Source organism: Eretmochelys imbricata, chromosome 4 (genome assembly GCF_965152235.1).
Source record: "Eretmochelys imbricata isolate rEreImb1 chromosome 4, rEreImb1.hap1, whole genome shotgun sequence".
NCBI classification, from domain to species: domain Eukaryota; kingdom Metazoa; phylum Chordata; order Testudines; family Cheloniidae; genus Eretmochelys; species Eretmochelys imbricata.
In genome coordinates, this window is record NC_135575.1 from 122,413,268 (window position 1) to 122,438,478 (window position 25,211).

The following is a 25,211-nucleotide window of genomic DNA, read 5'->3' on the forward strand; positions in this document are numbered from 1 at the left end:
TTTCTCAGCTATTTTCTGGTGTCATCTCTATAGAATTCTTCAAAATCGTCTACATATGTACTAGAGTTTAATTTCTCTACCATCATATAATCATACTTGAACTGACGTTTTAAAATCAGTTGCTTAAGTAAAGTAATGTATATTGTCAAAATTACACCTTGGCCTGTTCCGTCTAAAGGAAAAAGTACTAGCTTGAGACTTAAATTTGGATCCTTGCATGAGAACAACCTGTGCTTGGCTTCCAAGCTGGCCCCACAGGTACATATTTTTGAAGAAGATGGCAGTGTTCTGATAGGAGGAAAATAAAGATCCAATCAGCCCTCTTGTCTAAAACAGTACTATAGTCTCAGACGTTTGGGGAACTACGTGTGCTGGATATAGTCATGGCTATATTTCCAAGGTGGGTGAAGCAATTCCTGCATGAGGATATAGAACTTAAATCTGGCCCATGCAGTGTCTATTGTGCAGAACCATCAGCTGCTCTGCTGCACTTGCAAAGTGTGAGGCTGCTAACACTAAAACAATACCAATCTCAGATATCCCATAGCATTAACATGTGTAGATCTTCCCCGTTTCAGAGATCGCAACCCCATGCAGTATCTTTAAGTAGTGTTGCATTAATTTATGAATGGTTCATGAAGGACTGAGTTCTACTTTATACATCTCATACAGGAACTACAAACAGTACGGGGTCATTTGTAAACAACACCAGAGAAACACCATCCCATGGGGTGGCTTGAAAATACTGTTTCAGGCTGGGTCTTCCAGAGACCTAGAAACAAAGCGTGTGGGACATATAAAGGATCAGTGTAAACAAACTAGGGGTAGGGTTGCTAGGTGTCTGGTTTTCGACTGCGGGAAAACTAGTCGAAAGGGGACCCTGTCGGCTCCAGTCAGCAGTGCTGACCAGGCTGTTAAAAGTCCGATTGGCAGAGCAGCAGGGTTGGCAGGCTCCCTGTCTGGTTCTGAGGGGCTCTGAGGAAGTGGCTGCCATGTACCTCCAGCTCAGGGGCGGACATGGGGGCTCCGCATGCTGCCGCCACCCCAAGTGCCGGCTCTGCAGTTCCCACTGGCTGGGAACCACAGCCAATGGGAGCTCCAGGGGTGGGGCCTGCACGCAGTGCCTCCTGGCTGCCCCTCTGCCTAGGAGCCGGAGAGACATGCCACTGCTTTCTGGGAGCCACTTGAGGTAAGTGCTACCTGGAGCCTGCACCACTCACCCCTTCCCAAACCCCTGCCCCAGTCCTGAGCCCCCTCCTGCACCCAAACTCCTTCCTGGAGCTCACACACCTCATCCACTCCTGCATGCCAACCCCCTGCCCCAGCCCTAAGCCTCCTCCTGTACCCCAAACCTCTCATCCCTGGCCCCACCCCCAGAGCCCACACCCCTCCCACACTCCAACCCCCTGCTTCAGCCCAGAGCCCCCTCCCAGACTCCAAACCCCTTGGCCCCTCCCCACAGCCTGGACTCCCCTCCAGCACCCCAAACCTCTCATCCCCGGCCTCAGCCCAGAGCCCTCACCCCCTCCCACACCCCAACCCCCTACTCTAGCTGGTGAAAATGAGCAAGTGAACAAGGGTGGGGGAGAGCGAGTGACGGAGGGAAGGGGGGGAAGGAGTGAGTGGCGGGCGGGGCCTCAGAGAAGGAGCGGGGCCTCGGGGAAGAAGCGGGCCAAGAGTGTTCAGTCATCTGTGATTACAAAGTAGGCAAACGGGGGCCCACATTTTGACTGGGCAAATGGACAGGATATTCTGTCCAAGGAGAGGTCCCAGACTTGCTGAAGGGTTGAACCTATTTGGGCCCAAAGGAGTGATGTGTCATTTCTGGTATGTTTATCAGTAAGTGTGTGGGAACTTTTGTTGTTTTTATATGTCTTCTCTGTAATGCTTTGTCCTTAAAATAAATGTACTCTGCTGAGAAAGAGCTGTGTGGTCACCTGTAACTGCTCAATATACTGGTCATAGCCCTTGGAAAGTAAGCAATGCAGAGGTGCTAGCCGTTAGGCAGACTGGCTTGTGGGGGATGTCACAGTGTATGGTAGGGGGCTGTGCAGCCTTAAAACCCCTGGTCAGGAGGGAGAGGGATATCAGTGGCTGCCCAAGAGAGGTGATGGCTCGGAGCTTGAAACCTTAGGTGGATGCCCCTGAGGGACCACAAAGGGAGAATACAGGTGCAGGTACCCTGAAACTGTGGCACTTCCCTGTCTGACAATCAAATCTAGAAATCACAAGCTGGGGACAGAGATCATGGGAGGGAGTGCCTCCCAGCTGATTGAAGGACAGAGGGAAATTGAGGGCCCCATCATCTGCCCGCTGAAGTCAATGATCTATTTCACTGGAAAAAGAATCCGGGACAGTCTGGAAAAAGCTGTGTTTGGTCAAGAACGCCAAGAGTTCCGACAGCCAGGAAGAATCTTCAGCACTAAAAATGCTTCCCCATCTATTTGTAGGAGAGGACACTCCCCGCAAAGCCACTCCTGCCAACACAACATGGTGAACTCATTCCCAGGATTGTCCTTTTCTGCACACATCCACACACATTGCAGGAGCTCACAGGGAGTTATGGTAAACAGGAAAACGAAACAAGTAAACAGTAAAAAGAAAATTCGCGGCAAAATAGTGCAACTTGAAATCTGATGTATCTGATTTTCCATTGAAAAGTAGTATTTCTAAGCGGCTGCAAGCACAGCATAACCTGCTTTCGGATTGTTCTGGAGCAGGCAATTTGTATTGTGTAGTATGGCATATGTGATAGCAAAGTTGTAATCCTGGAAGTTGAGAGGACAGTAGCCTTGCCATGTACTTGAAATAGCTTTATTAATGGAAAGCTTTGTAGTGTGATGGAACTGAACAAACTACTGTCAATCTGTCTCCAAATGTTCTGCAGATTGCCTACTCTTTCACTCTCAGCACAGATACAATTTTGCAAAGCTTTTTTTTTTTTAGTAGCAGGAATGTGCCTCGTATGTGGAAATAACTATCTCTGCCTGTGTCTGTGAAGACTGTTTTGTGTATAAATAAATACATTAAACATATTTTATGAAAGAAAGCCTGATAAGCGCCAATGCATTCAGCATTGCAAAATCCAAGTTTAGAACAAGACAGGAAACAGCAGTGCATTTAGTATGATCTAATTACAATGAAATTCCTTTGAAAAAGAATGCGACAGACTAATGCCATTTCATTCCAATCAGTTGCCATATGCGTATGCAGGACAGATTCCAATCAGTGTTCATGAAATGTTAAATGAATTAACAGGGCACTTATTCAGTGCTACTTTTTAAAAATAATAATTAGATACTGGTGTTATAAATAGCCTATAAGAGCTCACTGTTACTTTCTATGAAAATCCAAATTTCAAATCCAGAGATCAGAGGCTGCTCTAGACATAGGCAAGCTAGGCGGTTGCCGAGGATGGCAGATTTCAGGACTTCTGTCAAGGTTCCTCCCCCACTCTGAACTCTAGGGTACAGATGTGGGGACCTGCATGAAAAACCTCCTAAGCTTATCTTTACCAGCTTAGGTCAAAACTTCCCCAAGGTACAAAATATTCCACCCGTTGTCCTTGGACTGGCCGCTACCACCACCAAACTAATACTGGTTACTGGGGAAGAGCTGTTTGGACGTGTCTTTCCCCCCAAAATACTTCCCAAAACCTTGCACCCCACTTCCTGGACAAGGTTTGGTAAAAAGCCTCACCAATTTGCCTAGGTGACTACAGACCCAGACCCTTGGATCTTAAGAACAATGAACAATCCTCCCAACACTTGCACCCCCCCTTTCCTGGGAAATGTTGGATAAAAAGCCTCACCAATTTGCATAGGTGACCACAGACCCAAACCCTTGGATCTGAGAACAATGAAAAAGCATTCAGTTTCTCACAAGAAGACTTTTAATAAAAAATAGAAGTAAATAGAAATAAAGAAATCCCCCCTGTAAAATCAGGATGGTAGATATCTTACAGGGTAATTAGATTCAAAAACATAGAGAACCCCTCTAGGCAAAACCTTAAGTTACAAAAAAGATACACAGACAGAAATAGTTATTCTATTCAGCACAATTCTTTTCTCAGCCATTTAAAGAAATTATAATCTAACACATACCTAGCTAGATTACTTACTAAAAGTTCTAAGACTCCATTCCTGGTCTATCCCCGGCAGAAAACCCAGCATATAGACAGACACACAGACCCTTTGTTTCTCTCCCTCCTCCCAGCTTTTGAAAGTATCTTGTCTCCTCATTGGTCATTTTGGTCAGGTGCCAGCGAGGTTACCTTTAGCTTCTTAACCCTTTACAGGTGAGAGGAGCTTTCCCCTGGCCAGGAGGGATTTCAAAGGGGTTTACCCTTCCCTTTATATTTATGACAACTTCCCTTGGTTCCTTTTTCCCTTGGTTCCTTCCAGGAATGGGTGGCAGGTGATGAGGCTGGCAGGGCTGCCAGTTGGGGCTCCCAGGAGCATGAAACGGACACCAGCCGGGCCGCTGAGAAAGTGCTCTCATCCCTAGCCGCTCCCCACCCCTAATGCAGGTACAATTGTGGCTGCAGATGCAGCTCAGAGATACTCCTGGCAGCACTACAAGTGCTGCCAGGGCTTCAGCCCAAAGCAGTGACCTGCTTGGCTCCATGTCAGCACCCAGCCCACATCTGCTGCCCAGCGCCCAACCTCTGGAGACCCTGGTGCCTGGGCAGCTCTCAGGACTTGCCCTGACTGCTAACCTGGACTCACACTGCAATGGTCCTGTACTACAAGCCTGACAGTGAACAGCTCATCTGGAATGGTATGAGTGGCATGGGGCTTGCTGGGGACCAGGCAGGGGTGCAGGCTTGGGGGTGAGGAGTGCAGTGGGGCCTGGGTTGAGCTGTGTGGCTCCAGGAAAAGAACTGCAGTGTGGGTCAGGGAGGGATGGAGGAGGCCGGGGAAGGGTTACAGGAGGCGGATGGGGAGTGGGCCCAGGAGGTGGAGGACATCAGGGAAGACTTGTGGGAGCAGGTCCATGACTCCGGGGGCCGGGGGAGGGCAGCGTAGATCCCTGCCATAAACTTTGAAGCAATTAGAAGGAAGTTTGTCTTATTTTGCGTAGGGCGGCCTCTGCCTGAGATATTAAAAAGAAGAACAAAGGCTAATCTGGTGGTATATAGAATTACAGATTAATTTTCCATTCAGCAAGTCACCATGCAGTCATGCCTCTGAAACTGCTCTTCACTTCTCTTTTCATAGGAAGCCTACATGCCATCAGGAAATTCTTACGTGTTTAATCAAACCGTGTTTAGAAACATACAATTTATTCTTAAGAAAATAAGTACCATATATGGTTACATCAGAGCAAAGCATAGAGAACGTTGGGTGGATTCTTATGTATTCAGACTTGTAGCTGCTCTTAAAATGCTGGATTAAAAGTTTTGTTTAAAAAGCCACTATAGCTGAAGTGATACTTTCCCACACTACTTCACTGACCTTCACATCTGAGAATAGTGAAGTCCAACATAAATACTAGTAATCTGGTTAGGATCTGAAACTACAGTACTTGCATTGGGAACTTCCACATTTCTAGACACTGAACAGAACAGAATGAAAAATGGCAAAATCCTGATTCTCAGAAGTCTGCATTCCCAGGACAAACTGCAACACATGACATGCTGCTAGAACAGGCTTGAAAACTGGACTCAATCTTCTAGACAGAGTGAAACGTACCTGCACTTCTGCCTGCACAAAAAACATGCTCCCTGCAATTGACAGTACTCCTACAGCTGTGCCTGTGTTTATTGCGTAATGTACTTAGAGTAACATATTGCCAATTATCTTTTTCTTTAATACATTTTAAAGTGTTATGTCTTACTGTGTCTCTCCATTTGTTATATATTCTTTCCCCTTCTGCTTTCATCCCTCTTTCTCCTATCATTGCTCAGGATTAATCTTTTTCCTGAAATGTCATCTCCTCCCCTTACGGATCTTCCTCATTCTTTTGCTACATCATGCTCTCTAATTCCTCTGCCACTTTCTTCCTCTCCCTCCTCCTCCCTCTTCACACAGACATCTGCACCCATCTACAGAGCTGACAGGTGTTTGTATCTCATGGGACACAGTCACCTGGCAACACTGTCACACCTACCCATAGCTCTGCAGGCAAGAGCTGCAGTTGTGCCTTCTGATCTCTATGTCACCTGCCGAGCAGGCAGCCAGTTGCTTCACTCTCACTGTTCCCCTGAGAGGCCCAGCTGGCATCAGGCTCTCTTATTTTGCCCCTACAACTGTCCGCATCCAGCTCCACCAGGCTTCTCACAAGCAAACACCTCCACACCCGTCAGAAGACACGCCCTAATTCCCCAGCCAACATCAATTCCCCCACTGCAGCTTCCCTCAGCGACCAGCCAGTCCCAGCAGCCCCAGGCGACCAACAATCAAAAACCCCTCCAAGCACCCCATACTGCTTTCAGCTCCGCCGCTCACCCAGCTGCCCTTAAGATAGCCACCAGCTGCCCTCAGTCATCCCCACTTTCTACTGTCAAGATTTTGGCCAACTCCTGAGCCTACTCCTACCACTGTTTAGGGGGAACATATTTATCATAAGCTGAAGTTTATGGATATATGCAAACTAGCTCATGAACTAATTTGCATAAAATGCCACATGGAGCTGTGCAAAGCATAGCAGCTATGCATCTTCGTACCCACCCATAGTCACAGCCACTCTCTATCACACTTGCTATCTGGTCACCCTATTCCCTTGCTATATCAGAACAAGGCAAGCAGTACCTGCGTCTTTCTGCTCAATAGACCCACTGCCTACTCCAAGTTTCAATTTGCCCCAGTCAAAAGGGATTTTTCAAGCCCTGCTCTAGGTTTGGTAGAAAACATTTTCTTCTATGTGCACAAAGAATTTCTTCCATAAACCAGGGTGTTAAGAAGATAAGTGAACAATGTGTACTAATCTCTGCAACTCCCATCCACAACATACATGCCACCCAATGATTCTGCATATGAACTCAGTACAACTACTCACACACATAGTTACTCAGGCAAATAAGGTCTCACAGGATCAAGGGCCCAAGAATGTAAATATGAGTGGATCCAGAAATTTACTGGTATGAACTTTGAGTGGCTGCTTCACTCATGAATGGCAAAACCATAAATTCTTGTAAGTTATGCAGGTCACGCCAAAGGAATACCAATAAAACCTTTAAAACCTACGTCATCATCTATTTTGCATTAGACACAATTTACAGAAACCACTCCCCCCATTTTTTGTGTGTGCTCTAGAAAGTTAACACACACTTTACTGGTATTTTTTTCCTCTCTTTCTGCCTTGGTTACAAATTATTTTTTTTGAAACACTAACAGTAATGCTAGGCCCTGTGGAGCCAGCTGCCTTTGAAACAAGAGTTCCCACTGCACAGGCTTAAGTGGGAGCAAAAATGATGCAAAACATGGTATTCATTTGAAAGAAAATGAGGGTTGGCTTTTTATTGGCATAAAACCACCATTTCTGGCCTTGATTCATCACAAGATAGCAGTGTAGTGCTGTTTCAGGAGTAAATATTATACTATCATTTTGGGGAGAAATTCTACATTTGAAGAGAAGAAAACATTTTCATAACAGATTTGTTAGTTTTTTAAACAGGGAGAAGGAGGTAGCTGTGTGAAAGCAAATCACTAGTTACTTGTTAATTAATTCTAAAAAACCCCCAACAACCCAAAAACCTGAAGTCTTTTGCTTGTATTTTTTTTTAATCAATACCAAAACTAATTTCAGTATTTTGAAGTTACAGGGCAAAATGTCCTTCTCCCGTCTCAATATTTAGCATCATGTGGCATTTTAATAAATACTGATTTGTTTCAGAGACTTTAGTGGCACAAAGCAGATCTTATGATTTGCTCTCCACGGATTCAAAATCCGGTTTCTCATAAAATTGTACACTTGAAAGGGGCTGCCTGATATTTCATGTGAACAGCAGAATTCAGTAAACACAGCCATTTCTATTAGGGAAGAAGTGTCATCATACAAGGCAAAAAGTGAAAGGATTTTGTCAGTGGCAGGTGAAAGAGCTCAAAGGCTGGATATATGGGGCCATTCTTCTGAATAAGGAAAAAAAACATCCAACTACCTAAAACATTAATTTAAAAAACAATCATATTTTCATATCTCACCTTGTAATATCAATTGATATTGAGTAACCAACACAGTGTTTTATTGTCAGAAATGTTTTTAGATATGTAACTGGTCAGAAACCGTCCAGTACCTTCAACCACTGTTCCGCCTGTTCTTTGCTCTGTACTGCTAGAACCAGTGCATCTGTTCCTTGGTGAGTGATTTTCAGCTCGTGCTTCTTCTTTTTACTGTCTTTGGGAATGTATGTGATACTGCAGTCATTCAACAGCAATTCCATCTGAGGTTGCTGATCCTTGGAACTTTTATAACACTAAATAAAAAGCATGTTATTAGGTTAAAACTTAATTTCACGCACTTCTGGTGAAAGCCCTTACTATATAGCAGTACTTCACTTTCTTATTCATCCCCTTACCATCTACCAAAGTTATTCAATGCTAACTTGGCATCCTTCTCTATCATCCCCTTTCCTAAAGTGAAATGATTGCCAGATTGATATTACTGGAGACTGTTTAATCACAGAATAGGTACAGCACAGGGAATGCCGTTGCAGGCCTTTTTTAATATACCTACTGTTTTTTTTACCTACCAATAAGCCTCAACCCTGAACTGGATAAGAGAGTCAGGGCATAGTTCAGTGTCCCTGCTGGTTTACTCTTTGCTTCCTCTGCTAAGACTGATATGAATTTTTCTCCCCCTCGACTGTGAGAAACATTAGTGAACCTCCTTCAGATGCTGGGTCATTGATGAACCTGGCCCAGATTTGAAGCTGTGACCTAAAGGTGAAAGGCTTCACACAGCATGACTCATTTGATGAGTCATCTAGTGCCCATTCTGAACTTCCATCCTTCAGTTCTTTCAATCTTTCAGTGTAGTTCAGTTTTATTAGGCTGTCATACATAGAATAACAGATTTAAAACAAAAACAAGTCAAGGTCATAACATTGTGTGCCTGTATTTCCATGTCCAGTTACCGTAACTACATGTGCAAATTGGTCTTTTTACCCCATCTACATTTTCATGTGCATGTACAATAGCTATTTGGATATTAAAAAAGACCAATCTGCATATGCAATAAGGATAACCCAACGAAAAAGGTAGCCTAACAAATGCACATGCATTTTTATACATGGAACTGAGACCCCTTATTTTAAAATGTTGCCTTACCCACTTCACATGTTAAGATTCAGGAACATATAGCAATTGTTAACAGGATATTACAAACACTACAATCAAGGCTGAGAAGGGAATCATTTAAAACCAATCACAATTTTCTAATTGTTTTCCTTTCCTTTCAGGCTAAAATTTCTTTGGCCTGGTCTCAGCTGAGTGGTAAATAGTTTTTTGAGGAAATTTGTTTTATAAAAAAAACATACTTAAGTTCTATGAGCATGAAAAGCCACCACCACCTTTTAGCAGTTTAAGAAGCATTTCTGTGGCATATCTTGATATATATTTCTAGATTTTATTTTTCAGAGTATATATAAGAAGTTTACTAAAAACACACATTTACATAACAAATAGTGCCAGATGAGGATGTATAGAAAGCAATTACTGGCCAAATTATTTATGTTGACTGTCTGGTTCTGATCTAAAATATCACATTTTGGTCTCAGTTGAATGCTGCATTTATAATATAGGGAATAACTAATCCCTAAACACATATATATTTGTATTACTTTCTGCAAAAATCATAGGTTAAGTCTTTTAGGTCTTTCTTCCAATAGTAAACTAATCTTGTTTAAATCTCCTGTTATGATTTTTATAACAATTTCTTAGACCACACAAGTGGTTAAAGGAACATGTGGTTAAAGGAAAAAGAGTACCACCAGGATTTTAAATAAATAAATAAACTTAATTGTAGAAGAAATATAATGTGCCTTTTTAATTTCTCTTTCTTTCTCTATTTTGATTTTAAGCTTCTATCCTTCATTCCAAAAGTCTGATTCTGATCTTGCATATGTTGGCATAGATCTGGACTAACAACAGTGAATCCAACGGATTTACACCAATATACGGGTGAACAAAATCAGTCAAACTTTTTTTGACAATTAAAATATATACAATGCAAAAATAATATCCTTAAAACATAAATTGAACTGCCCATTTAATAACAATTTCCCACCATATTTACAGCAACCTCTTATCTGACCATCTATGTCCCAAAATCTGTCCGTTCCCCCTTCAGCCAAAGTAGATGAACTTTGCAGCATACTCAGAACATTGACAAATCTGGGCCATGGAGGACCAATGACGGAAAATGAATTGCTAAATTGAGGTCCCTGCCTTTCTAGAATATCCCTTTCCAGGTGCAACCAAGTTGGGATGCAGCCATCATAAACGCATCTGCTAATTGCAACTTTGTGGGCACCACACAGGAAGAGAGAAACAGACCTCACGTGATTTAGGGTGCAGTTTAAAACCCTTGTATGTTTTTTTAATAATACAGAAATGAAAACCTCTCATAAGCAGAGCCGTCCCTAGAGTACGGTGAATCGGGATGACCGCCCTGGGCCCCGCGCTTTGGGAGGCCCCACGCTTGGTGAGGAGGCGGGCGGGAAGGTGAGGTGGGAGGGGGGGGCGAAGAGAAGCCCCCCTACCAACCTCCCCCTCTCTTCAGTGCCTCCTGCCTGCCGATGGGCCCCACCAATTGGCACCTCCCCCTCCTTCCCAGTGCCTACTGCCAATCAGCTGTTTCGTCTGGAGGCGCTGGGGGGGAGGGGAACTGGGTGGGGAAGAGGTGTGGTGGGAAGAAGCGAGGCAGGGCCTTTGGGGAAGGGGAGGAGTGGGTGCAGGGCCTACCGGAGCCAGGGGGAGCACCCCTCAGCTGATAGAAACGCAGCACCTATGTCCCAGGCACCGCACTCTCCTAGGGTCAGCCCTGCTCATAAGATAATCCTTTTTTCACTAAACAGAAACAAGTCTTGCAGCAGGGAGTTTACTAAGTCATGGACCTGCAACTGCTGACCAGTATATGAAAGAAACATAATAGAGTTCTAGAGAATGAACACAAAGACATTTTAATCACTTCCATCTTTCCTTTCTATGATGCAGCTGTGAATTATGTGAATATTGCATCTGTAATTACAGCAGAACAGATGGTGAAGGTTTAGTTTTAAGTATATACATTACAATAACATATGCTGCCAAGTGATTGCTCAATCTACCAAGGGACTTGTTTCTCTCTAAGGGTCTGATCCAACAGCTCTTATATACGGAAAACTCTCACAGAATCTAGTGGGATTTTTGCCTCCATAAGGGTTGGGTTTGCAAGGTTTCAGGGATGAAATATATTAGACAGAAATAGGCTTCCGGCTATGTTCTCTGCATCAGAGAATTTTCTAGGGTATAAGTTTCACTGTGACAGGTTCCATGTTCTAAGTGAATTTTAAAAAAGCCATCAATTGATCAATATGGGGCCCTTGGTCATGCTCTCTGACAGCAATATTAAACTTGATCACTATTTACAAAATATTTACCATAAGCCATTTTCCTTTAAAAATAATCACATCTTTAAATTACAAACAAAATATAGCCAAAGGAAATAAAATAATAATTACCAGTAGTTTGTTTTCTTTGATAACACACAATAGTTTGGTCCATTGTCCAAATCGCTTCTTTCTCAAGAGGAAGGCACAAATTTTGGCATCCTTTACGAGGTCCATAGAAGCCTCCTCAGAAGGCCACTGATGTCTCATTTTTTTCCCTTTTCCATCCTCCTCCTCTTCATCATAAGATTCGTAAGAGCTGCTCATAGCATCTGAGTCATAATCTTTAAGAAAAGTATAAAAGTACCCAGTTAAAACTATCAACCATGAAACACACCTATAAAACTGAACAACTGTAACGGATCTATTTTAAGTACTACCTTTTATTCTAAAGACGAACCAAAAACAATATATTTTTCAATCCTCCGTAATATGAATACATTAAGTTTATTGAGTATGAGATGCTATAAAAATGAGAACTACATCATCATTAGATTTAACTATAGAACCATAATTATACCCCTGGAATTTTAACTAAAACTATAACTTGGGAATTAATACTTAGCACTTAGATACTGCTTATGTTGAAAATGCTACTTGCAATTTCACTTTCCCCCCTTTTGCAGCTTTTCTAGAGGAAGCGATTATAATCTTTCCCCATTCCTTAATGCAATACTAAACTCTTGCTGACAATGTCTGCATGGAAAGAAAGAAACGTAAATATTAAGGACCTAGCATGTAGAGAAATAAACATGGAGTATGACACAGCTCACAAGGAATCAAGTATTTCTGTATGTTTAAATATTTACACCATATACAGTAGAAAAATACAGGTCTGTACAAAATGTCATACAATTATAACAGCAACAAGTTACAAACCATGAGACAATTAATGCTAATGTAGACAGTGCCATTGATTGCATCAGTGCCTCTGCTGATGTTGAAAGCATTCTGAAGAAACTCTCCCCTTATGTTCCTTAGCCTAATCCAAAGCTCATTGACATCAATGGCAAGACTCTGATTTAAGTGGGCTTCTTATCACTCCCTTTGTTATCAAGAGCCAGGAGTTAGCTCTCTACTACTTGAAAACTTTGTTATCTTTATCAAAGAACTCTGTACCCCCTTACTAAATGAGGACCTTTCTACCAGCTGGTATGCCTAGAAGCTCCAGAAGATACAATCCTTCCTAAGCTGTGGAATGACAGGGCTCAGCAATAAGCCAATGCAAGGCAGCGGCTAAAAGCTACAAATGAATCTAAAGAATCTAAACACGACAAGGTTTTTATTGTTTAAAAAAATAATAAATGGAATAAAAGGGAAGGGTGGGAAAGGTTAGGGATTGTCTATTATTTAATTTAAACTGGCAAACTGGGAAATGGTTTTATATTAAAGACTGTTCATTTTCTCATAATCATGTAAAAATAATATGTGAGATCTCCATCTCTTCTAATTACCTCCCTGAAAACCAGGACAAAAGAGCCTAAACAAAAACGCCTTTCTGGTGGGGTTATCCAGGAAGCTCTATGAAAGTTTACACTACTAAATTAGAAAATGCCTAGGAGGCCACTGATCAAACTCAGACATCCAAAAGAACACCCACATGTTACCTGCAGAGACAGAAGAGTTAAATTGGTGAAATTACTAAACATGAAAATGCAGAATTCAGTAGTTAAACCAGCATTTTCAGGGAGGCCTGACTATCTCCTTGCCCTAGAGCGATATCCAGAATTCTGGTCCATCCCTCTGGCAACAATAATCCTCCTTGAAAGGCAACTCCTGACTCACACTACATTCTTCCTGTATTCAGGACCAGCAATACTTTCAGGGGCCATGAGTTGCCTCCTTCCCCTCTTCCAATCTAACAGTGATCTAGGGCACAATTAGGCCACCCATGTCCTGCTCTGCTCACAGCTTCTAGCAGTGGGGCTGGGGCAATGGGGGTGAGGTGGGGGTGTCCTACTCCCTGTCTAAAGCCATATTTTCTTTTTTAATTTTAAAGCTTGTTGTGACTCTATTCTCTGCCACCAGACTCCCTCTGAATGCATCCGATGAAGTGAGCTGTAGCTCACGAAAGCTTAAGCTCAAATAAATTTGTTAGTCTCTCAGCTGCCACAAGTACTCCTGTTCTTTTTTCTGAATCTGAAAACTCCCAAAGAGGTGGCCAGCAGTGGTGGAGAGCAGAAAAGACGAAAAACCACTTTTCCATCTGCATTTTTAGTGTACCTGACACTGAGGAGGCAAAAGACAATATTGTATCTGTCTTTGCTGTATTTTAATAAACCATTTCCATTTTATGAGATGTTTTAACTTTCTCATATTCCACAAAAGAATGTTCCACCTACCAAATACCATTGTTATCAGTCATCTCCATACTATATTATGAAGGATTGGTTTCTTTTTACCTCAAGCCCCAAGCAAATATCTTGTTTCCATCACTGCTTTTCAGCACAGTAATTTGATTAACCACTGCACTTTTTTTCACAACACCTACATACTTTCATCAAGGTTATTAATATCCCAGTTATGGAGGTGCTAGTGGGGACTCAAAATTTAAAGGTTCAGTTTTGCATTTCAAGTATGCATACACACAGACACACACCACCACATGCCGCTCTGCATCCAACAATTTACAAAGTCTTGATTTGGAATGTATATACACATTATTAAAAATATATATATAATTACAGACCAAGTCATATTTTATAAGACATCTTATTTTGGCACATTGTTTTGACCCAGAGTTCTCCCTTTGGGCTGTGTCATTTATCCCTGCATAAAATACTTATTTACCTGGCTCCCTTCTACCCCAATTTCTGTTGCTATCATGGTACAAACAAGGGCAATTATCAATACTGAGTAACCATATAATCTTGGCACTGTAAACCCTCGCCCTTCCTCACAACACCTCCTCTGTGCTTCATTATTCACTTTCTCCACACCATTCAGGCTTTTATAGATCTCTGCCATAAGCCTGCAGATTTAAGCTTTCCTTTTAAAAAAAGTTTCTAGTCCTTGCTGTTGCAAAGATAACCTTCCAAGTGTGATCTGAATGAGAAAGATGCAGATCCACTGGAGTAATTCAGAAACCTGATGGCAACAAAAGGGAAAGTGACAAGCAAGTTGTCAGTTCAACTGTTTACCAAGACAAGGAGCTACAGCAGAGGTGTACAGTGGTGATCTTCATGGGAAAGATTTTTTTAAAAAGTTAGGGGAAAGGGGAGTAGTGAGACCTTACCCCACCCCCTCGGCAGCAGAGAGGACACTGTGGGAGGACAGGGTAGTCGAGAATGCCAACCCAACACTCAGAATACATTAAGGTTGATGCAAAAAGAGATTGCTCCTTTTTCCCCAGCAACACAGGGTGGAGGGAAGGGGTTCAAGACTATCCACACTCACTAGCCAGAGATTAATGTCTCTATAAGCTACAATGACTTGACCTTCCACTAGACCTCAAAATTTCATACCAGCAGAACACACACAATGATCAAGATTATTTTAAAAAGGTGTTTAAAGTTAGACTCCTAAATCCTCATTTAGGTTCCTAAACTAAGTGGTCTGACTTTCAAAAGTGCAGAGCATCCAGTAGCTCCTACTGACTTTTGAGTCCAAGCTCTATTGTAATATGTACTGTATAGGAAGAATTAAAAATTTTTTTAAATATAATTTCAACAGATAATATCAATGTTTATTTTAAAGCAATTTTTCCAATTTTTCTCAATTTTAATGTGGGAAATTATGGGGGGTTCAGACAACAGGGGAGTCAAACACCAATTTAATTACAGTAGACCCTGGGAGTTAAAAAAATTAATGCTTTATAACTGTCAAAACACAAATTATCAACATCACATGTCAAAATATACAAATTAAGTATCCTTACATCAAACTTTACTAAGTTCTCAAGTAGCATTTTTCTTACTTGCCTCACTGTAAATTTTGATTGTTATCAATGGAAATATCTGGGGGGGGAGTTGTGTATGAATGTGAAATCAACGTTCACCGACATTGACCAGTAAAAATCTAATCCTTCCAAGCCTAGTTACATATATATACTTTTTGGCAGAGCCTGATGGTTATTCTAGTATCTGTTGTATGAATTACATGCTTTTCTGTGTACAAAAATACAAATTGTTAAGGAAAATAATATACTCTAACACATTTTCACATTATTCCGAATAAGGTATTCAAAGGATTAACCTGAAGCTAATTTAAAGCAGGTCACTCTGGATCAGTATTTTTCAATAAATGGAGATGGAAAAAGAAAGTCATCATCAGCTGAGGCACACTTCAACTTGTTCTTATCTGCAGATAAATATTTATTTACAGACCACAGATAGGGAAATCACCATCATTTTGTTTTCATGAACTATACTCCTGTGGATTTTTCACCTTTTTATAGGAACATAGAAGATGTGAGCTTATTTGCTGTTAATTATATTAGAAAAAATATTCTTATTACAGTAGAACCTCAGGAGTTACGAACACCAGAGTTACGAAATGACCGGTCAACCACAGACCTCATTTGGAACCGGAAGTGAGCAATCAGGCAGCAGCAGAGAAAAAAAGAAGAAAAAAACAAATACAGTATAGTACAGTACAGTACTGTGATAAACATAAACTACTAAAAAAAAAATGGAAATGTTTAAAAAAAGATTTGACAAGGTAGGGAAACTCTGTGCTTGTTTCATTTAAATTAAAATGGCTAAAAGCACCATTTTTCTTCTGCATAGTAGCTTCAAAGCTGTATTAAGTCAGTATTCAGTTGTACACTTTTGAAAGAACAACCATAACATTTTGTTCAGAGTTACAAAGATTTCAGAGTTATGAACAACCTCGATCCCCTCGTAACTCTGAGGTTCTACTGTATGAAGAAACATATACTATAGAAAGTTACATCTGGTTGAACATTTATTTAATCCATTAGAGCTGGCATTCTCTCTTTTTTTCCTCCGCTTCTTCATGATGCTGTTCTTGTAGTCTGAGCCTTAGAATCTGTGTCTTCTCAATCACATCCACCTCAAAAACAGCACTGTATCCTGGCTGCAGTTATTACGAGTAAAGTGAGTTTGGTGGTTTTATTTTAGTCACTTATGTTCGTATTATTCACAAAGCCATAAGACAAGCTAGCACAAATAAGCTCAATGGGAATTTTGCTGGAGCAGATGGGTAATAAGCACTGAAGAAGGCCTACGGTGAATTTAGCCACTAACTTTACTACAAATAAACAGAGTTGCTGACAGTACTTATATTCTTCTAGAGGTGTTAAAGGATTCGATGACAAATACAAAAGGTAATGGAATTCAGCAGAGTTGAGGCAACATAGGTTATGAGTTACGCTAGTTATGCATATAACTTTTGTAAAAATTATAACTTTGATTTATGGGAGTGGGGGATGGTCCATCTCCCCTAAATGTTCCTGTGGGTCTGGACGGTAATGAAGGTCAATAAAAATAAGTCTGAAATTTGGTTAGCGTGTTTTGGGTTTTAGCCCCACAGAAACAACTACTGTACAGTACTTTAAAATGCAGCTAATATTTTCTCCTTGAGCTGGACCCTTGTATTTAGCAGCTAACCGCGAACTGGCAGTTCACTGGGTCAGAGGATCTGAGCAGGACCACCCTGCACTACTTCTGGGGGAGAAGCAGGGAGTGGACAGTCCCTGAGCACTGCTGAGGCTGAGCATGTCTACATTCATTTTACATTTTTTGGAACTCTTATTTTTTTGCCCCACTTGCCTAGGTTAAGTTATTCCTATTAACAAGTGCCAGATTTTCTTTGGTTTTGGTTTTTTTTATGTTTAGAGCTAATGCATACATATCATTCTCCAAGAAAAACAAAGGACTCTCCCTAATCCACAGTGTACAAATGGCACACAGATCATTTGTTAGTGTTATAATGTTTCTCTTGTTTTATTATTTAGGAGAACAGATTTTATTTAGTCATTCATTTAGATTTAAACAACAATAAAAATGGTCTAACAAATTTAGGGTCATGAATGATGATGATCCAGCAGAAAAGTATTCGTATAGAAGTGATGAATTAACTCTGCCAGACAATAAATAAGAGCAGCAAAAGAAACCTTTTTACCTCCTCCAACCCACTGGAAAACACCCTACATCTTTTAGCACCTAAATGTCCAGCTCACTAAACCTGCACAACTGTTCAGTGGCAGGCATGCCATCATTCTATCACTGTGATCCAATCATACGTCAGTGTAAGATAGATTAGACTGGGTAAGTATCTGGATATGATCATGGGAGACCTGAGTGCTGAGATCATTGGTTTTGGTGATTAATTAGGAGGTAGCACTCTGTCCCCGAGTTGATATTGAACTAGTGTCACAGAATAGCATTGGAGATACTGGTCACACACATTGGAAACTGCTGTGGGGTCCAGCATGCCTACCTGATCCCCCTGTCATAAACCAGCCACAATCTATCCTTATAGACACAGACAATAGTGAGCCCTTCATATAAAATTCTTAACTATAGAGGATGTAAAGAGAGAACAGTTTTCTTTTTTGTTTATGTCTTCGTGTTTTAAAGCACTGAAAGTCACTAAAACTGACAATTGCTTAGGATGGCATCAGGATATATATTACTCACTGGAAGTGATATATTCAGGAGCCTTTCCAGGACTAAGTGGCACCGCCTCCTCATAGTAGCCTTCAGGAAGGGACGATGTTGGTAGCGGTGGAGGCCCATTATCTGGTGGCTAAATGAAGAAAGAAATGAATGAGATCAAAAGCCCAACAGATCACTGATCAATAAAATGCACCTAAGATGTCCGCTAATGTTCACTGCTAATTATGGGACCACTACCAAGGTTAGCAATGACAACTAATTCTCTTGTGACTTTTTGCTTCTTTATACAACAGAGGTTGTGGAGGGTAGCAGCTTTTGGAAAGAAAATCGGTCCAAGTTTCAAGCTCCCCATGGGTTGTTATAATAAAATAATAGGTTAGTCGTTGAGATTAGCAAAGCAGCAGAAGGAATTTAGCCACATCATCTTCCATATCCTGGTGATATGTTCTGAAGCCTCAAAGGGCCCAAATCTGTCTCCATTGCTCATGTCGAGTAGTACCTTACTCTGTAAATACTACAGGTGATTCCAGCAGGACAACATGCTGACTAAAGTATTACTCAGCATCATCAGAGTAGCAGAACTGGGATAAAGGATTGAAACTACATTAAAAAATACTCTTACTATGTAAATATTAAGAAGTCAAAAACGTTTTACAGTCTAACATCTTGAAAGGAAGACTTTTTTTTTTTTTTTTTTATTTAAGAACTATAAACTCAGGATCCTACAATAGAATCCATGCAGCTGGACTCTATCTTTGCATGGAATCCTATTCAAGGATTTTTCTGTGCAGACCATTGTACAGGATCAGGGCGGAAGATGCTAACAGAGTGCTGTTTTACAGAGACACAAATGTTCATGTTGTAAAAGGACATAAATATACCCTCCACTAACAATGCACAGACCATTTTAATACCAAATTCACTGGATTGGAAGAGACCTTTGGTGAATCACCTAGTTCATAGTTCAGGGATCAGTTAGTTCTTCAGTTACATTATATTTCTGAATGAATGAATTAATCCAAATAACTTTATGCAGAGCCTTCTGCAGGTGACAATATAATAGTTCAGAAAATCGACACTTACTGATAAATATTCAAATTTTAAAATGCTGGCTTTCTAAATATAATCTGTCTTGAATTTTAAACACTAGTTGCTGATAGGCTGATACAGTAGCAAGGTAAATTTTAGTATTGCATGATTTATACCATATCAGGTTACTGTCATATTTCTTTGACAAGCAGGAAAACCACCATATTTTATAGATTTCACTCATGTTTGCTGCAAGATCTTAATCCTACAGTTTCACACTGAAGGGAATTTGTATACCGCCTTTCAATGCCACAGGCTTATTGTATGCTATGTTACATCTTTTTCTACACCTTATCTCTGGGTAATCCCATTTGCAAACACAAATTCAACTACCGTGTCAATGCTGAGAACTCAGATCTACCTCTCTATTTCAGACCAGTCTCCTTTTGACCAAACAAATATCTTGCCCTGTCTCCCTGACATCTCCTTACAGATATCTAATGACAATTCAGGCTCAATGTGGCTAAAACAGAGCTCTTAATCTCCTCCCTCACTCCCAAATCCTCTCTGCTACCTCCTCTCCCAATCACTAGGCACACCACCATCCTGCCTGTCACGGAGGCCTGTAACCTGGGTATCATCCCTCCCTTCAGGTCATCAAATTCACGCTACGTCTAAATTTTACTGATTCTTTCTGCATAACATCTCTAAGCTACAGCCTTTTAAAATCCATCCTCATAGCTAAAACTCTCATCCAAGTGCTTATCATCTCATGTCTTGATTACTGCAACATCCTTCTCTCTGGCATCGACAAACACAATCTTGCTCTGCTTGTATCCATTCAGAATGCTGCTGCATTTTCCAAGAACATCACTTTGACCATGTGTGATCAAATCTACCCCTGTATTCACAGCCTACACACTACATAGTCTACTATAGTAATCTTTGTACAAAATTCATCTTGTGAGGTAGCATTTGAAAACTAGTAACTCACTGGTCCATAATATCACAGTGAAATGTGTGTAGCAACATTATATGTAATGTCATAAACATGAGCTGAACACATTTTACACCTACCAGACAAGTCAGTTTCTCAAAGACAGAGCAAAAGCTGACACCTCTAGCTAGCCAAGTATCATCAAACCTGATGGGCAATCACCTGTCAAATGGCCATTCTTTGGCATTGATGAGGGGCAGGAACAAACAGATCTTCATTTTAGTAAACACCACCAACCACTTTCTCTACCAGACATGGGGGAAGTGGAGGAATGACAAAGGAAGCAGCCCTTTGACTTTGGGAAAGATCCTGACCTGAAATTTGGTAAGCCTTGTTGCTGGGAGCACGTGGTAAGAATTTATCTTGAACGAAGGCCACTTTGTTAAGTTTTAGCACGAGAAAGTGTTTTATCTTTATCTCTCTTGTAACCATTTCTGACTTGAATTCCTTATACCTGTACTCCTTTAAAATCTCTTTCTTTGTAGTAAAATAAACTTATTTTATTTTTTAATCAAAACTAACTCTGTGTTGTGAATTGTTTGGTAACTTCGATTAAAGTAGCAAACTGTTGTATATTGTTCTCTTACAGGGGCATCGGACTTAAAATATCTCAACTATCACTGGAAAGGGCTGGACACTTCAGAACACATGTTTTCTAGGGAAAATCTGGGACTGAGACTGTGTTGGGGTCAGCCTGCAAGTGGTAACCAAGGCTGGTGGAAGCCAGAGTGTGCCTGGAGTGTGCTGGCAGGCTGGAGCTACACACAGACACTCAGAGTGTGACCTGCATGCTATTTGTGAGGAGCCTAGGCTGGTAGGTACAGCAGCAAAGCATTGTGAAGCACCCCAGGATACAAGGCAGGTGGCAACACAACCCCTCACTGGTCTGGACTGAATCCTGGAATGTCATACCATGTCACCCCTCTCTTTGCATCCCTCCACTGGCTCCCCTTCTCTATCACACATAACATAAGCTGCTTGTATTCAATTTCAAGGCAATTCACAGTCAATCCCAACCTACCTATCATTCGCTATTGAGCTGTCAATGCTCACCTCTGATGAGCCCATGATAACAGCCTTCGTCACACTACATTTTTAGACAAACACCTTGTCTGATTCTGCTAAACACATGATCGGCCAAATAAAATAATCTTTCAAGTTCATCGGTTGCTGCATAGAATCATAAAATATCAGGGTTGGAAGGTACCTCAGGAGGTCTAGTCCAACCCCCTGCTCAAAGCAGGACCAATCCCCAACTAAATCATCCTAGCCTCTAAGGAAGGCGATTCCACCACCTCCCTAGGTAACACATTCCAGTGTTTCACCCTCCTAGTGAAAAGGTTTTTCCTAATATCCAACCTAAATCTCCCCCACTGCAACTTGAGACCATTACTCCTTGTCCTGTCATCCACTACCACTGAAAATAGTCTAGATCCATCCTCTTTGGAACCACCTTTCAGGTAGCTGAAAGCAGCTATCAAATCCCCCCTCATTCTTCTCTTCTGTAGACTAAACAATCCCAGTTCCCTCAGCCTCTCCTCAAAAGTCATGTGTTCCAGTCCCCTAATCATTTTTGTTGCCCTCCGCTGGACTCTCTCCAATTTTTCCACATCCTTCTTCTAGTGTGGGGCCCAAAACTGGACACAGTACTCCAGATGAGGCCTCACCAATGCCAAATAGAAGGGAATGATCACATCCCTCGATCTGCTGGCAATGCTCCTACTTATACAGCCCAAAATGCCATTAGCCTTCTTGGCAACAAGGGCACACTGTTGACTCATATCCAGCTTCTTGTCCACTTCTTGGACCTAATCACATCAGCCACACCATCAGGGGCTCGTTCACCTGCACATCTACCAATGTGAAATATGCCAGCATGTGCCAGCAATGCCCCTCCGCCATGTACACTGGCCAAACCGGACAGTCTCTACACAAAAGAGTAAATGGACACAAATCAGACGTCAAGAATTATAAAATTCAAACACCAGTCAGTGACTTCAACCTCCCTGGACACTCAATTACAGACCTAAAAGTGGCAATTCTTCAACAAAAAAACTTCAAAAAACAGACTCCAATGAGAAACTGCAGAACTGGAAATAATTTGCAAACTGGACACCACCAAATTAGGCCTGAATAAAGACTGGGAGTGGATGGGTCATTACACAAACTAAAAACTATTTCCCCATGCTCATTTTTCCCCCTACTGTTACTCACGCCTTCTTGTCAACTGTTTGAAATGGGTCATCCTGATTACCACTCTAAAAGTGATTTTTCCTCCTGCTGATAATAGCCCACTGTAATTGATTTGTCTTGTTAGAGTTGGTAAGGCAACCCCCATCCTTTCATGTTCTCTGTATGTATATATATATATCTAGGTTTCAGAGTAGCAGCTGTGTTAGTGTGTATTCATAAAAAGAAAGGAAGACTTGTGGAACCTTAGAGACTAACCAATTTATTTGAGCATAAGCTTTCGTGAGCTACAGCTCACTTCATCGGATGCATGTAATGGGACAGGGCTGGATCTGGGGAAAAGCCGTTGCCTTCAGCATATTGTGGCCAATGGTGTATGGGATTATTCAAACAAAACTAAAAAGGGGAGGGCCGGGTATGAAGATATGAATTTTTTCTCAACCTGGGATCCAATAGAGAAGTCAATCTCATGTTCCCCTACAGTAACCTTAGTGAAAACAATACAATCTTTCAATGTCATGCAAATAACACCACTCCTCGTAAGGAGAATTACCCTGTACCCTTTGGGGGATACTCCTCCTCCTTTGCAAACACCTATATGACAAATGGGTGCAACCAACCCTTCCTGGCCTTAATAGGCCATCACTGGGTGTGTGGGACCAGAGCTTATACCGCACTACCAGCTAATTGGTCAGGAATCTGTTATCCCGCCCGACTCTTCCCACAATTCTGAGTGCTAGGAACCTTCCCTCGAGAACGCCTCCGCAATTTCAGGCGAAAAAGAAGGGACTTAACAGATGCCCAATGGTATGTAAATAACATAAGCCCCTTAACCTGGAAAGAGGCCATTGGCGGTTCCTTAATACCATTAGGGGGAGTAATACACCATGCAAAAAGGCTCCTAAGGTTACAAGCAGTAGTTGAAATAATGGCAAATGAAACCGGAGAAAGTTTAAGAGCCCTGGCCAAAGAAACAGGGGCAATCCGACAGATGGCCCTCCAAAACCATCAGGCATTGGACATAGTGCTGGCAGCAAAAGGAGGGACTTGTGCTCTCATTTGGAAAAGACTGCTGTGTGTATATACCAGACAACAGCAATGAGGTAATAGATCGTGCTAGCCACTTAGAACAAATCGCATATCTTCCCCACAAAGAGCCAAGTTCTTTATGGAAGTGGCTAAGTAACCTTTTCAATTTCTCTGGCATAGGAAACTGGTGATTTCAGGGAGCCCTAACTCTCCTGTTTGGAATCCTAATAATTTTTGTATGTTTTCAGTTACTTTCCTGTTGTATCCAAAATTGTGTCAGGCATGCAACACAGATAGCTGCCCCAAACCAGAGTGCTAATTTGATGATTTTAAATATCACTGATGAACAAAGAGATAAAGAACGATTGATATGTGGAACCCAGTAATTGTTGGTCATTGCGTAGCTTGACCAAAAGGAGGGACTGTGAAAGTAAAATGAATTATATTGAAATTATAATTCATTAAAGAAATGCTGCTTGAAGGGTTTGTTGAAATATAGTTGTCAGGAAGAGAAACATTAAGGAGTGTGAGACAATGGGTCCTCAAACTAATTAACTTAGAGCTCCTACTGAGCTAGGAGATTGGTAAACGTTAGTGTGCAAATAAGATCTGTATGTATATTTGTCAGTTTCTGCTTCCTTTTGTCTCTTATGTTAAATTGGCTTTCCCTTATCTGTTTAAATAAGTTAGCTTGAGCTTTTGCAGGAGGCTCACATATCTGGGTGCACTGGCAAAGCGCTTTGCTAATAAACAGAGTGGTCTGACAAATTTCGTGAGTCTTGAATCTGACTTTGACAATTTGACAACGCATCCGATGAAGTGAGCTGTAGCTCACGAAAGCTTATGCTCAAATAAATTGGTTAGTCTCTAAGGTGCCACCAGTACTCCTTTTCTTTTTATATCTATCTATTTATCTTTTTACTGTATTTTCCACTCCATGCATCTGATGAAGTGGGTTTTGGCCCACGAAACTTATGCCCAAATAAGTTTGTTAGTCTCTAAGGTGCCACAAGTAGTCCTCGTTCTTTTTGCTGTACCCCTAGGTCCTTTTCTGCAGAACTGCTGCCTAGCCATTCGGTCCCTAGTCTGTAGCGGTGCATAGGATTCTTCCGTCCTAAGTGCAGAACTCTGCACTTCTCCTTGTTGAACCTCATCAGATTTCTTTTGGCCCAATTCTCTAATTTGTCTAGGTTCCTCTGTATCCTATCCCTACCCTCCAGTGTATCTACCACTCCTCCCAGTTTAGTGTCATCTGCAAACTTGCTGAGGGTGCAATCCACACCATCCTCCAGATCATTAATGAAGATATTGAACAAAACCGGCCCCAGGACCGACCCTTGGGCACTCCGCTTGATACCAGCTGCCAACTAGATATAGAGCCATCGATCACTACCCATTGAGCCCGATGATCTAGCCAGCTTTCTATCCATCTTATAGTCCATTCATCCAGCCCATAACTTCTTTAATTTGCTGGCAAGAATACTATGGGAGACCGTATCAAAAGCTTTGCTAAAATCAAGGAATAACACATCCACTGCTTTCCCCTCATCCCCAAAGTCAGTTATCTTGTCATAGAAGGCAATTAGGTTAGTCAGGCATGACTTGCCCTTGGTAAATCCATGCTGACTTTCCTGATCACTTTCCGCTCCTCTAAGTGCTTCAAAATTAATTCCTTGAGGACCTGTTCCATGATTTTTCCAGGGACTGAGGTGAGGCTGAGTGGCCTGTAGTTCCCCGGATCCTCCTTCTTCCCTTTTTTAAAGATGGGCACTACATAGCCTTTTCCAGTCGTCCG

At 41.6% G+C, this 25,211-nt stretch overlaps 1 protein-coding gene across 2 annotated transcripts in view; it reads right to left on the bottom strand.

Moving 5' to 3' along the window:
- Nucleotides 1-25,211, bottom strand: part of AFAP1 (actin filament associated protein 1) — a 94,744-nt gene that overhangs the window by 48,163 nt on the left and 21,370 nt on the right. For both annotated transcript variants that reach the window (XM_077814655.1, XM_077814656.1), the window contains exons 3-5: nt 18,193-18,301; nt 11,663-11,874; nt 8,237-8,416 (exon numbers count right to left, since the gene is read on the bottom strand). In XM_077814655.1, the coding sequence (XP_077670781.1) occupies nt 8,237-8,416; nt 11,663-11,874; nt 18,193-18,301 (501 nt within the window). The remainder of the gene's footprint in view (nt 1-8,236; nt 8,417-11,662; nt 11,875-18,192; nt 18,302-25,211) is intronic.